The following is a 15480-nucleotide window of genomic DNA, read 5'->3' as shown; positions in this document are numbered from 1 at the left end:
CTGTGCAGACTGTAATCCCTTACAGTAATTAGGACAGTGTTGTGAATGTAATTTGCATTCCTTAAATAATAACATTTTTGCCTTGCATTTTATGGATAAGGAACAAACGCTATGAACTAATAAACAAACCAGCAAGTGCTAAAGTCCTTAGAGCAATAGTTTGGCAAAAGAGAAAATGTTTTCCTCTTATCCTGAATGTAGCTATTCAACCAAGACTTGTTTGCATGTTTAGTTTTGCCCTAAGGCCACAAGGCTAATCTTACTAACATGCAGGGTTTAAATTGGGATTTCAGAGGAGAGGGAGCCCAGTTTTTTCCCATAAGTGTCACATGGAAACAATATTGGTTAGTTATGTAGTATGACATGGCATTTTCAGCACTAATATCATGAAAGTGTTATTGAAACTGTTTGTCTGTTTCTGTATTAATAACTCAATTAGACCAATTTACTTTGCTGTTTTAAGTATGTGCTGTTTGTCTCGTGAAACTGATTAGCAATATTATTTTGCAAACATTAGCTAGCTAGATGCAAATGTGATCTTGAGTCCATTCGGCAGCAATGAGTTTGCAAGTCAGTAAGCTACACATCATAGTTGTGTAAGAATGTCAAATTTAGTAAAAACCTGGTTCCATGCAGGCCTAATATAGACCACTTAAAGGTTGAGGCATAATGAACAGATTTATTTAGTCATTTAAAACTTGAAACAAGCACGAAGGATTCAATGCATACTTATAGTACTGTGCAAAAGCCAGATACCACCATTCATTTACAACCCCAATTCCAATGAAGTTGGGACGTTGTGTAAAACATAAATAAAAGCAGAACACAATGATTTGCAAATCCTTTTCAACCTATATTCAATTGAATGCACTACAAAGACAAGATATTTAATGTTCAAACGGATAAACTTTTTTGCAAATATTCACTCATTTTGAATTTGATGCCTGCAACACGTTCCAAAGAAGTTGGGACAGAGGCATGTTTACCACTATGTTACATCACCTTTCCTTTTAACAACACTCAATAAGCGTTTGGGAACTGAGGACACTAATTGTTGAAGCTTTGTAGGTGGAATTCTTTCCCATTCTTGCTTCATGTACAGTTGCTCAACAGTCCGGGGTCTCCGTTGTTGTATTTTGCGCTTCATAATGTGCCACACATTTTCAATGGGAGACAGGTCTGGACTGCAGGCAGGCCAGTCTAGTACCCGCACTCTTTTACTATGAAGCCACGCTGTTGTAACACGTGCAGAATGTGGCTTGGCATTGTCTTGCTGAAATAAGCAGGACATCCCTGAAAAAGACGTTGCTTGGATGGCAGCATATGTTGCTCCAAAACCTGTATGTACCTTTCAGCATTAATGGTGCCTTCACAGATGTGCAAGTTACAAATGCCATGGGCACTGACACACCCCCATACCATCAGAGATGCTGGCTTTTGAACTTTGCGCTGAAAACAATCCGGACAGTCCTTTTTCTCTTTGGCCCGGAGGACACGACGTCCATGATTTCCAAAAACAATTGGAAATGTGGACTCGTCAGACCACAGGACACTTTTCCACTTTGCGTCAGTCCATCTCAGATGAGCTCGGGCCCAGAGAAGCCAGCGGCGTTTCTGGGTGTTGTTGATTTATGGCTTTCACTTTGCATGGCAGAGTTTTAACTTGCACTTGTAGACGGAGTGACGAACTGTGTTCACTGACAATGGTTTTCTGAAGTGTTCCTGAGCCCATGTGGTAATATCTGTTACAGAATGATGTCGTTTTTAATGCAGTGCCACCTGAGGGATCGAAGGTCACGGGCATTCAATGTTGGTTTTCTGCCTGGCTGCTTACTTGCAGAGATTTCTCCAGATTTTCTGAAACTTTTGATGATATTATGGACTGTAGATGATGAAATCCCTAAATTCCTTGCAATTGCACGTTGAGAAACGTTGTTCTTAAACTGTTGGACTATTTGCTCATGCAGTTGTTCACAAAGTGGTGAACCTCGCCACATCCTTGCTTGTGAATGACTGAGCCTTTCAGGGATGCTCCCTTTTACCCAATCATGACACTCACCTGTTTCCAATTAACCTGTTCACCTGTGGAATGTTCCAAACAGGTGTTTTTTGAGAATTCCTCAACTTTCCCAGTCTTTTGTTGCCCCTGTCCCAACTTCTTTGGAACTTGTTGCAGGCGCCAAATTCAAAATGAGCAAATATTTGCAAAACACAATACAGTTTATCCATTTGAACATTAAATATATTGTCTTTGTAGTGTATTCAATTGAATATAAGTTGAAAAGGATTTGCAAATCATCGTATTCTGTTTTTATTTATGTTTTACACAATGTCCCAACTTCATTGGAATTGGGGTTGTATTTCATTTCCAATCAAAATGGCCATTAAGTACAATGTATTCATTTTTTTCAGGAGATATTTCTGGGGAGATTGCATAATTCACTTGGAGTGACAGTAGTGACAGGAGTTTCCAAAAGTGGAGTTCTAAAGTTTTCTAAAAGATACAGAGAAAGTGGGACTCCTAATGGGACTCCAACCAGACAAGGCCTGGTAGACCATCAGAACTCTCACCCTCACATAAACAGTACTTAAAGCTTTCATCTTTGAGAAAAATAGGAGAAAAGTCTCCAGACTTGCTGCAGATCTGAAAAATTACAGGTGTTTCTGTCCATCCTTTCGCTGTGAGAGGATGCTCAACACTATTATTCTGAAATCATGTGTAGCTTTCAAGAAGCTGGTACTGAGAAAAGGAAATAGATGCAAAAGAATATAAAGAATAAAGAATATATAAAAAAAATATCAAATGGATTGCCTGTTCCAGAGTCCTCAACATCACTGAATGTGTTGTTGGTTACTTGGATCATAAGAAGCTGACAGTGCAACCAGCTTCTAAGACTGTACTTTAGAGGTGTGGAAAAATATCCCTGCAAAGTCCCTGAAACACTGAAAACAATACTCCTGAAAATAATGGAAGCCCCAATCAAGGCAAAATGTGGACACACTAAATGCTGCAAATATTTGCTATTATATATACTTGTTGAGGCTTCTGTGTAATTTTCTGTTAAATATGCTTTTTGTGTTTTTTCTTGATGCTGACTTGTATTTAACAGCTGTTTTGACTGGAAATTAAGATGAAAGATAAGATAAGAAATGAAAGATAAAAAAAATAATGATCTTGAGGGACAAGGTGCAAGAATGTGTATTTGTATACAGGTTTTTAAATAATTCCTGTTCACACAAACCAAATCAATATCACCCCTGCTAATAGGTAAAGGAAATCCATCTCTCATTTGCCTCAAACTGTGCCATTGCTGTTACCTAAAAATGTGTGAAGCTAAAAACAAGAGTTGCAGCCTTACGGCTGAATTTTAATATCTATTCAACAGTGTCAAAAACCACATGAGCAAGTCTGCTTGAGATTTCTTGACAGGATGGCACAGTTTGAAAAAGTGCATGCAGTTTGTGATGCTAATTAGTGTAGTATAAGTTTCCATTACCTGTAATCTACATTAGCCTCATAGCTCTATTGGAAAACTAAGGAAGCAAACCTCAGACACCAGACATGTCTTGACTGATTGGCTACATATTGGTATGAACTGTAAATTAGATCTTTTGAACTGTCACCTCAATGTTGGAAAAACCTTTGGGCTGGAGAGTGGAATGTGCTTCTCTCACTGTCTCTGTGTCTGTAATAATGGTGTGGCCTTGGTGGGGGGGTATCAACACCACAAACAGTGATGGGAAAGTGAGCCTGTCTGCTGACGCCGCACCACCCATTCCCTTTCTCTCCCTCTTACATTCCCCCGAAACACTCTCATACCCTCTCTGGCTCTCAAGGGCAAACGGCACTGCAGGGAATTTATCGCCGGCTGGGTCATGCCCGACCTTGCTGCCAAAGAATAAATAACCTTTGCCGTTTGTGTTGGGATGAGTTTTTAATTTGATGTTAACTGAGTATTGACCAACTGCCATCCAATATGAAATCATAGACTGTGCTGCTCTCGCATTGCAGCGTGTTAGTGCAGAAGTGTATCCGTATTCAGTCCCAAAACATGAAGTCGTTTAGTCTCTTGAAGATACGTTGTCCCTCGTACATCCATCATGGCATATATATCTTGAAATGCCTCTTTGTAAACTGGCACCTCACTGAAAAAATCTGAGACATTCTGTCAGACATGCAGATTCTAAATTTTCAATCAACCCTACATTTGTGTTTATAAGTAGCAGAGGAGACAATTTATTGTTTGAGTCTGAAGAAAAATCATTGTCTGTATACAGTCTTTATATAGTCTTAAATATTTTTGGCATTGTCTGCATTTTCATATCAGATATTATTGCAACAAATAGAAAATAGTTGGAAGTACAGAATGTAAATTATGTAACTAATTTATGTAGATAATTATGTGATTACATAGGGAGTAATCGTGTTAAATAAGTTTAACATAGCAAAACGACAATATTAATTGCAGACTTCCAAAGGTTATCCATCTTTTGCACTTGCATCACTCAATGAGAACAATACTTTTTCCACTCCATGCTTCTAAATAATCTAGGGGGTCAAAGAAGCAGCTGTAAGTGTTTTTTTGTTGTAACTGTTCTTTTGTTGTAACTGTACTTTGATGGATGGGCAGTTTGTCCTTGGAGGATGTGGCATAAGCTCTAATAAGGGCAAAACAGTCCCTGCGGGGGGAGCTATGACAATAGGAGGATTCCAGCAGATCCTTCTGCGAATGCCACTGATAATTATAAAGGGCTTGAGCCTCAGAGCCTGGCAGGGGCGCATTTTCATAACCCTTAGAAGCTGCAGTTATTGTCAAGGATAACAAAAGCACAGCATAATTGAATTTCTCTGCTGTAGTCATAGAGTCAAAAGCAGAATGGACATATGTTAGTTACTATCATGATACAGGCTCATTTTGCAGAAAGAAAAATACTTTACAGCCAGTTTTTGTCTTTTTTTGTTATGCTGTGTCAACACTGAAGAACATAATGCACGGAAATCTCAATTAAATGAATGTTCACATCAATAAAATATATTTGATCACAATTTTGCCTTTCGGTTTTCTCACATGGTATGAAACTTTGGTGATAACAATCCTAGAGGCTGAAAACCTCAGTAATCAATAATATCAATACAATTTTGTGTTTATTTTATTATTTTAATGTCAAGTATGATTTGGCAGTTCTCAGTTCATCACATTTGTTAAACTTAAATAAACATTAGCATAATAAAGCAAATACAAACTCAATCTTAAAGGGCCCATATCATGGAAACCTGGATTTTCCTCAATTTCATGAGATAAGAGAATTGGAGAATGTGGAGAATGAATGTACCATTCAGTCCAGAGTTTATGCAATCCATGTACAGCATGAAATATTTTGGGATTTTAAATTTAGTGTCTGGACTGCCTTAAACTAGTTTTAATTACATTATGAGTTCCTATAAACTTCAGATAATAAATTGATAGGGCATAGAACACAGATTCTTGTTATGTTAACTCACTATTCAAAATTAAATTCTCTCAAAATTAAATTAAACTCAAAACAGCAGTTTGATTTGAATTATAGGAGCTTTTTTGAATGAAGCAAAACACAGCCAATCAGAACTGTGGTAGTTGTCATATATCAGTCTTAAAGGAACAGTAACAAAAAAGTCTGTTTAGTTCTAATGAAAAAAGAGAGACAAGTATATGATAATTCAGAAATAAATCACGACTGTTTAAGGTGTGTAAAATCCACAAATATAAGCGAACCTCAGAAAAAAATAAAATAGAAGTCAAATGTATGATGTAGGTCCTTTAATGATAAAATTACTGGTTTTAATGTAAATGTTAAATATTGGTTTCTATTTTACCTTATTTTCCTATTTTTCATTATTCATGTGATTCAGATATACAGTTCAAAACTGTGATAACCCCCCACCACCACAAAAAAACACACACAAGACCAAATAAACAAACACTATTTATTGGCGTGTTATGGATAATACTTTTGAGAGGCAAATCTGTAGGTCATCAGCTGATATAACCACCCAATCAGTATCGGTTGAGTTCTAGTAACATAACATTTCTATTGTCGGGACAAAACCTTGCATCTTCATGTTTGGAATTGTTTCTCTTTTTACAGATTTTGAGAATACCAGCTGCCAAATACCAAATTTCATGATTATTGGAACAATAGAAATGGTTCAAAATTGCTTTAAGTACTTGTTTCATTAAACGTTCGTTCAAAGTTAATAGCGTTTTTCTTTAAAGTTACCATTTTGGGGACACAGTGTTTTGTCCTAACAGTGATGACAGTTCATTCATGTGCAAATAATGAACACATTTGAATCAGGAGAGTTCAAGTTTATGCTAATAAGGGTGCAACAGTCACCATAACAGTAGGAGGATTCCAGTGCATCCTTCTCCAAATGGCACTGATAATTACAAATGGCTTGAGACTCTCAGGGTGTCTTGGCACAGGGGAGAGTTTTTAATGAGTCAAACCCCAGGGAGTGCGAGAGTGTGAAGCTCAGACAGGTCACGCTGACAGTGTTGTGGCGATTGACACAGTGGTCCAGCTTTTTATAAGCCACTGTTTAACTACACACAGTTCTTTAGAAGTTGAGTAGCTTTTCCACTATGCAGTTGTCTTGTTTGTGGGGGTCAGATAAGGTGTCTCAGCAGAATGTTCAGAGCATGGTTGTCTGCGGCGTGGCAGCCGCTAGAAGACACATTCTCACTTATGCGCACACACACTCACTCCTTATTGCAGGCGGCATAATGAGGAGGGGTAGCATATGCTTCGTCATCTGTTCCCACCGTATGCCCAGTCCTATAGCATGAGACTGCAACACACTCACTCACACATGCACTACACTCAAACAATGGCACTGGAAGCTGAGTGATCTGTGCAGAGATAATCACTATTTGGCTGCTGGGGGATACATTTGAGCTCTGCAGATGTGCAGTGTGACCAAAGTCGCAGTCCAGCTTCTTCTTGAAAAGATGTCTGTCCTAATGGAAGGTTTCCTGGTGGAAGTATGGATGTCAGTCCTCTGTCATGTGTGCTGTGCAAGATGGTCATGAGTATGTTGCTGTTTTACATGGCTCCCTGTTGAACTGTCCTGCTTCCATGTGTCTATGCTTAGCTTATGTGCTTTTCTGTCATCAATATGTCACTTAGGACTTAGTGGATCAGCCCAGATGTGTTTGGTGTCTGAAACTTGCTTCTTTGCACTCGAGCTACACAGCCTTAGTAAGCTATATGCAATAATGTACCAACGATACCCATGGCTTTTTATAACTATTTATTTCTACAGTATTTTTGTTTTCACCATAGTTATTATTAACGTGGGTAGAAGAATACAATTTGACTGATTTAATTGATTGATTAGCTGAGGCAGGTATTAGATGGTATCTGTAAATACTAGACTTCCTTGAAGTGATCTTTAGAAATGGATAAGATAACATGAAATCACAATCTATTGATATTCGTTTTAATGTATTTTGGCTTTTTTTTCTCAGACAAATAAATGTTCAAGGCTAGATAAATAGCTTTACAGTATCTGAGAGAGTCTGAAATTAACCCGAGGGTGTATGGCAGGAGGGGTATTTAATGTCTACAGATATCTAAACTCATCAAGTATTCTGCACACTCAAACCACTGGCTAAAAAAATTTAACAAAAAATCACTGGCAATTGACATGTTTGTGTATCTGTGATGAAAACAAAAACTCAACCTCTGGTTTGCTGGTTATGCTGCGCTGCTTTTGCCCAGTTGCAGCTATGCATGTTCAAGAGGCAGATTTTGCCACTTTGCACCAGCAGTGTGCTGCTAGAATTGTGTGATATTTGTCACGCACATAACCTGAAAACTCAGCAGTGTAAGAACAAAATAATCACAGAAACATTTCCAGTGAAGACTTCATTATTTTCGGTTCACTCACAGGCCTACCTGGTAATTTTGTCTCTGTGCAGCAGTGGGAATATCTGAAACAGAAGCGGCTCAACAACCTGTAGCCATTACTCACAGTGTTTTGTAATCAAGTGGAAAACTCCAGAAGTAAGCTTCAGACACCAAACATGTCTTGGCTTATGGACTACATTTAACACATTATGTACAATGAAATAAGCATCAAAAATGTGCAATTTTTTGGTCTTGCTTTAAAACTTACCAAGTGACCTGCATATCTGTGTTTTTCTCTGGACAGCAGTACTCTGGAGAGTCCCAGCCGGCTGGATGAAGAGCATCGTCTCATTGCTCGCTATGCTGCCCGTCTGGCAGCCGAGGCTAGTAATTCTACAGTAAGTATGCTTTAACACACACACACACACACACACACACACACATATATATATATATATATATATATATATATAAATGTATATAACAAATATACTTTGAGGTGTGTGTGTGTGTGTGTGTGTGTGTGTGTGTGTGTGTGTGTATATATACACACACACACCTCAAAGTATATTTGTTATATATATTTATATGTGTGTGTATGTATGTATATGTATATATATATATATATATATATATATATATATACACACCCACACACACACACACACACACACACACACACACACACAAACCTCGAAGTAATATTTGTTTCCATGAGCCACCTCTGCTCTGGCGACACATCAGTTTTACTGCACCCCCAACTGTGCAGAAAGGAATAGCTTGTTGGACATTTGAAAGGACACATTTATTCCACTAGTGTTTGAACTCTGACGTCCGCTCTGCCTTGTATGTGCCTACATGAAGGTGTTGCACTACACTATTATGCGCAGCCGTTAGGCAGCCTGGCATTCAGTGTGTTGATTTAATAGCTTGTCTTTGTGCACCGCTTCCTTTTTAACTCCCTTCATCGTTGTCTTGCAGCAATGCCCTCCCACTGACCTGAGCTTCAGCTTTGATGCCAACAAGCAACAGAGGCAGCTCATCGCAGAACTGGAGAACAAAAATAGGTGCACTTCCATTTTTGTCGCAGCTGCGTGTCTGCATTCATTAGCACGCTTCTAAAGTCTGACCTAGCTCATTATATTTCTGTAATTCTGTCACTGATACAGCATAATGATTAGGGTAATAACTAGGTCCAGGCTGAGGGTAATGCTGTAGAGATACTTAGAGATAGATAGAGAGATACTTTATTGATCCCGAGGGAAATTTAGCAACAACAACAGAAAAAAAAAGATGCAGCTGTCCAGGTGTTGTTTCACTAGTAATAAGATGACCATAGTGCATGTTGGTAAATGTCCTGTGTTGGTTGATAGGGAGATCCTTCAGGAGATCCAGCGGCTGCGTTTGGAGCATGAGCAGGCCTCACAGCCAACACCAGAGAAAGCTCAACAGAACCCCACTCTCCTTGCAGAGCTCCGCTTGCTCCGGTACAAACACCTTCAAAGAAACTCATGCCCCCCCAAGGAATACCTCTGTACTTTGGAGTCAAGACTTTTTCAAAACTTTGGATTTGGTTCTACACAGTGGCCTTCAAGTCAGTGGTGAACCGTGACTGTTAAATCTAGGCCTTGAGTTTTGGACCAAAATTGTAAAAACCACTCCTATCATAATAAAATCATAAAATCTGCTAGCATCCCTTTGGAATTATGGTAGTATGACTGTGCAAAGACAATTCACATGAACATTTTGAAGCTTGTGAAAGACATTAAATATTTTAACAAACATATTAACATACATTTTACCTTAAATGTTGTAGTATTACAATGACCCTTTAAAGAGAGACTCAGTGAAGAGCCCTGGCATAGAGCTGCTGCTGTTCACCATTTCTAACATCTGACTGGTCAGGCTACCATTCATATTCACAGTCATTGATGTATCTAGGACTTCCTACAGTGACGTTTATGCTCACAAAGCTGGTTCCACCCATTGAAAATAGAAATGTGATTGGTGGATTCTGTTGTCACTTCTTAATAAACTTAGAGGCTAATTTGACATGTAAGCCTTCAGTTCATCTCTTGACCAGTGGGTTAGAACTTGATTGGTAGTATCTACCCAGATACCAGAGACATAGAGCCTGATTGGTCAATTTCCCATTGGACAGTCCAAGAATTTAACCATTTTGTTCAACTAAAACTCAAAAATGACAAAGGAGTATTAGTAACAATAAATACTTTAAATACAACAAACAGACAGACACACACATTTTCTATGCCGCCTATTCTCCTGTGTTGCTGGGGCCTATCCTAGCACTCATTGGGCGGAAGGCAGGCAACATCCAGGACAGTTCGCCAGTTCATCACAGGGCAAGACACACAGACAGACACACTCACACACACCTATGTTCAAAATATGTGACGTTAGTCACTCATGCAACCTGAAAACTATTTGTTTTCAGGTGTTTCACTCATGGATCCGCTTGGTAATTTTGCCTCTGTGCAACAGTGGCCATAATTGAAACAAAAGGGGCTCAACAACCTGTAGCTGTTTTAACCTCAGTGTAGTACCGCTTTTGGGCACCAGAGGGGGTGTAGGAGTCAAATGAGTTCAGCCCACACTTGTGTTTATAGGGACCGTGGGCTTATAATTGAGGCTGCGTTTTTGTGAGGGTTACTTAACCCTTTTGTCTGGTTCACCTCTATATACTTTTCATAGTCACCCTACAGAAAAAGAGAATGATCAGTTACGTGTTGGTCATTACAGTTTTAGTCATATGGGCTTTAACTGTATTGCTTTGAGAACTGTTGTGTGTTTTTGTTCAGGCACAGAAAGGATGAGCTGGAGAAGCGCATGTCAGCGTTGCAGGAGAGCAGGCGGGAGCTGATGGTGCAGTTGGAGGGTCTCATGAGGCTGTTGAAGGTATAACTAGCTTTAATAGTGTCAGCATGGCTCTTTTTGGCATTGCTTTAGCACGCTCACCATGGTCTGCTGGCTGACGGTCAAACCGCTGTTCAGCCATAGACTTACCTCTCTTTTATCATGAGTCTTCTCTTCCTTCACTCATTCTGCTCTCTCTGTCTCTCTCTCTCTTTCTCTCTCTCTCTCTCTGTCTCTCTCCCCTTTCTCTCTCCCACTCTCTCTTTTTCTCTCCTTCTCTTTGTTTTCCTTTCACTGCTCTCTTCCCTCTGCTGGATGACAGGATGAAGAGCAGAAGGCCGTAAGTGTTCTTGTGTCCTGGCTTCAGTCTTTTACATGAGGACCATGACAAAGAGCTAAATACATCAGCATGTTTTAATTTAGAGGGGAATGGCACATGTTTTTCTAAATTTCTGCATTATTCAGTCATTGAGATTGAGATGTAGTCAAAGTAATTCAAAGTGATTTGACATGAAACTAACTCATAGAAACATACTGACCTCTTCATAATGGTGGTGCTAGGAACCAGCAGGTGGAATATCAGCAACACAGATGTAAACATTTTAGTTGCTATCCAAAATGATCCTTGAATGTACATGTGTCTTCTGAGTATTTATATATACTGCTGGTGATAATAGAATAGTAGTATGTCTGCAAAAATATGTTTTCTTTATGAGCTATTTTGCTTTACAGCTCCCTACATCTTTATGCAGTGAATGTTTTAAAAATATGTTATAGGCTGAAATCATATCTCAGAACTATTGTAAAACCATGCCTCCTAGATTAGACAGTGTACTTATATGCTTTAAACACTTACGTATAGTGTTAAATGCTTCATACGTTCATTCTCATCACCACCACTGTGAAAAAGTTTCCCTAGAAAGGCACAATTCACATCAAACCACTCTGAATAACTTTTATGTTGTATCTTAATGGCTTAATTATACAGAAATTTTGAAAAATCACTACAATTCCCATTTAATCCCTATGTATCATGTTATGTCCAGTTAGTTACCACAAACAATAATTTGAACACATTTCTCTGGACTTAAAAAAGAACAGAAAATCTGTTGACTTGAAATATAGTTACAGTAGAAGCCAGAGGGTGGTTTCTTCAGCTGCATTGCATGCTCCAGATGCGAGATGGAGATTTTCTTGAGAACTGTGATTTATCGTGCACAAAATATAAAAAGCAGTCACTTTGCAGATATTCAACAGATAGTGGGGTAGAAGAAACAGAACAAAGTACCTACCTATTACAGTGGCCTAGTTTTACTTCCTACACTGGCATAGTGCACAGAGGTAGTAATCTGTTCTACTGCAACAGTCTTGCAGGTCATAAACTAGTAAGTCCTCATCAAACCAAGTTTACCTCAGAGTGCTGAAATGCTAATTGTGAAGGTTTATCATCTGAAAAACTTTATGATGGTCTCTGCAAAATTCCTGTAATGCAGGAAGAGTACTACATGATATAGACAAAATACTTTATGATTACAGTGCTACAAATTGTGTGATTTACCGTTTAGTACAATAAAATACAACATTGGAGATCCTTTTCATGTTTTGTGATGAAAGATCTGTAGATACCTAAAAACAATAATAAAAAATCAACTAGCTTCCATCCATCCATCCATTTTCTAAGCCGCGTCTCCCTCAGGGTCACGGGGTCAACTAGCTTTTTAAAAACAAAATGTTCTAGTTACTTTTTACTTCATTAATGTTTTGAGTTTATTATAATGCCATGTAGTGTTTTTTTACAAGCAAAAACACTCTTACTGCCTATTTAAATGGTTTTAAACAGTTTGCTTAGGTGCCTAAGACTTTCACACACTACTATATGTCCCTTCACTCATTGCAAGGAGAAAAAAATTGCTGCCCTTCAGTTCCCTGGCAGTGAATGAGCAGTGAATACTCTCTTATGTCTGGCAGAGCAGTATCAGAAAGCACTGGTATGTTGTTTTCAATAATGCCAAGTTTGCCCAGAAGGAAACTGCTGGCAAAATGGGTGTTTCCAAAAGCGTAATTTACTTGTGAAAGAAAGTCGTTTACATTGTGTGTAGTCATAAGCACAGCTCCAAGCCTCAGTATGTTTTATGTCTCTTTGACTCGAAACATACCAGGACTCTCTTGCTCTCTTTCTCAACTCTACTGCAGTGCCACATAGGATGCAGGAGGGTATTGAAGTATACCACAATGACCCGCTAATGTTCAAGGAAATAGGCTTTTAAGGGCCATTATGAATAAAGTGAAGCGCTCTCCCTCTGGCGAACGCCCCTCTAGCTAGCTCTCCTAGCTTTGTTCCCGTGCTAGGCAGAGGGGCACGTCTCCCTGCCAAATATCAGAGACCTGCTCGCCTTTCATGTGAGCTAACCACCTCGCTTCTAATGTGACTGCAGTCTGGCCAGCCATCTGCTGCCTGGCACTGCGCCACGGCCCCTGGGCCCTGCACCAATCCGCGGGACACAGTGCCCCTTTTCTTCAGCTCCCCTCTTCCCCCTCCTCGCTCGCTCCTCTAATGGCACACACATGGCTCTCTGTGAGCACGGGGCCAAATAAGGTGCGCCGAGAACGTATACCACCGGGACAGGCCTGAGATTTAATGTAGATCGTATGTCTGTAGGTGCGTTAGCACTGATAGCTTTGTCTCTGTGGTGGCTGGACTTAAGGGGAAGGATGTGGGTGAACATTCATGTTGCTGCTCAGCCAGAATCAGGGCAGATTCCTTTTTCCTCTGTCAGCAGCTTAAAACGATTGTTTGGCTAAAAATTAAATTCACACGATTTTCTCCTAAACACAAATGTAAATGATTAACCAAGACATGTTTGTGTTAGGAGTTTGCTTCTTTACTTTTGCACGGGAACTACTAATACAGCTAACAAGTAATGAATGACTTTCTTTACATCTTAATGATTTGATTATGCACATATAGAAAATTGTTGGTATTCCCCTTAAACATTCAATTATTAATCCTGAGATGTATTCACTACTAATAAAGAATTATTTAGTAAATACTAGTAACTGTTAGTTACAGTACTCTGTAACTATAATGAAACTAATATATAAGTCACATAGAATTGAAGATCTGCATCCTTAGAGTTTAAGGGGTTAACTGAGTTCTCCCTCTCCTGCAGGCTCAAACAGGGGGCTCGCCCCACTCCTCGCCCAGCCACAGCGCCAGCTGCACCATGCCCATGCCCATCCGCTCCACCTCCGCCGGCTCCACTCCCACACACACACCACAGGACTGCTTGGCTGGGGTTGGGGACGACGTGCTGGATGCTTTTTCTCAGGGTGAGAGCCTCAATATACACACACACACCTACACAGTCAGCATGGCCAGCATGTAGACAGAAATAAGGGCCATGATAACCATTGCTTTGACAGTAACACTAGAGTACCACAGAGAACAGTTTATCACCCCAAATACTCACACTTCTCTGTTTCTCAGGTGTACCTAGGAATCTCCGTAATGATCTTTTGGTGGCTGCAGACTCAATCACAAATACCATGTCATCGCTGGTAAAAGAGCTCCACTCAGGTACTGAAATGGTTTATGAAGAATACACTAGAAAATGGTGCTTTGAGTTTACATGATTCAAATGTGTGAATGTGTTGCACATGAATAAAATATGTCACATAAATATAAGTCTTAGCAAAAGAAGTAAAATAAAAAGAGAGGAGTCATGTTGGTATAGCAGTACAGTAATATCATATTCAGTGCTGTCCATGTTAGAGACTACCCTTCATTTCTATAATTTCCTGTCCAAACATTAATTAAGTACAATGTATTCATTTTTCAGAATCAGAAAAAGGCATAAAAACTTAAATTTAACAGAAAATTACTGAAGCATCAGCAACTAAATTTCACATTTTTCAGTATTTATTGTGTCCACCCTTTGCCTTTACTACAACTTCCATTCTTTTCATCTGCAGGGATGTTTTTCCACACCTGCAAAGTTCAGTCTTGGAAGTTGGTTTTGCCCTCTGTTTCTGTCTCTCTTGATCCAAATAATCCAAAAAAAAATTCAGTGATTCAGAGATTGAGGTCTGGACTCTGGGGTGGCCAGTCCATTCTTCTGAGAACAGCAGCAGTTTCTTTGTTGGATCTGTCGACTTTCTTTTTTGTCTATTTTCTTTTCTCTTATGACTTACTGACAGCTACACCTGATTTCAGACTAATAATGCTGAGGTGTCTTCTCACAGTGGAAGGATGGACAGAAGCACCTGTGGATGTTTTCCAATTAGAAGCAAAGATCAAAGCTTTAAGTGCTGTTTATCTGATGGTGACAGTTTTAGTGGTCTACCAGACCTGGAACGGTTGTTAAATGTTCCATTATGTTTACATCTTATTAATAATACAAATAAAACTCCAGTTTAAGTTATTGTCCTTTAACTTTCTTCTTCCCAACCAGCATCCTGACTTCATGTGCAACCAGTTGAGATCATATAATGTCAAAGCAGCATTTATGATATTAACATGAACACAGCTTGAAGGAATTTCTGGTCTAAATATATTTAGCTTGTTCTGGTCAACTTTACATTATAGGCATTTGGAAGGAATGCTATGTAATATTCACTGTTTATAGCAGCAATGAATTTGTTATGCACAAAATCTGCTCTGAAAAAAAGTAATGAATTGAATTTACTTGACTCCAATGAGTACATCATTTCCATGAA

General features: G+C 39.1%; 1 protein-coding gene across 7 annotated transcripts in view; it reads left to right on the top strand.

Moving 5' to 3' along the window:
• dtnbb (dystrobrevin, beta b) overlaps positions 1 to 15480 on the top strand; it is a 47797-nt gene that overhangs the window by 30167 nt on the left and 2150 nt on the right. For 5 of the 7 annotated variants that reach the window (XM_017694479.2, XM_017694480.2, XM_017694476.2 and 2 more), the window contains 7 exons: positions 8195 to 8288; positions 8872 to 8957; positions 9264 to 9377; positions 10710 to 10806; positions 11087 to 11104; positions 13935 to 14094; positions 14252 to 14341. In XM_017694479.2, coding sequence (XP_017549968.1) covers positions 8195 to 8288; positions 8872 to 8957; positions 9264 to 9377; positions 10710 to 10806; positions 11087 to 11104; positions 13935 to 14094; positions 14252 to 14341 — 659 coding nt within the window. The remainder of the gene's footprint in view (positions 1 to 8194; positions 8289 to 8871; positions 8958 to 9263; positions 9378 to 10709; positions 10807 to 11086; positions 11105 to 13934; positions 14095 to 14251; positions 14342 to 15480) is intronic. The other 2 variants (XM_017694477.2, XM_017694482.2) reach the window with 1 other exon arrangement.

This window comes from Pygocentrus nattereri, chromosome 10 (genome assembly GCF_015220715.1).
Source record: "Pygocentrus nattereri isolate fPygNat1 chromosome 10, fPygNat1.pri, whole genome shotgun sequence".
Lineage (NCBI taxonomy): Eukaryota > Metazoa > Chordata > Actinopteri > Characiformes > Serrasalmidae > Pygocentrus > Pygocentrus nattereri.
The sequence above is the reverse complement of the archived record's forward strand: the minus strand, read 5'-3'. Positions and strand labels throughout refer to the sequence as shown.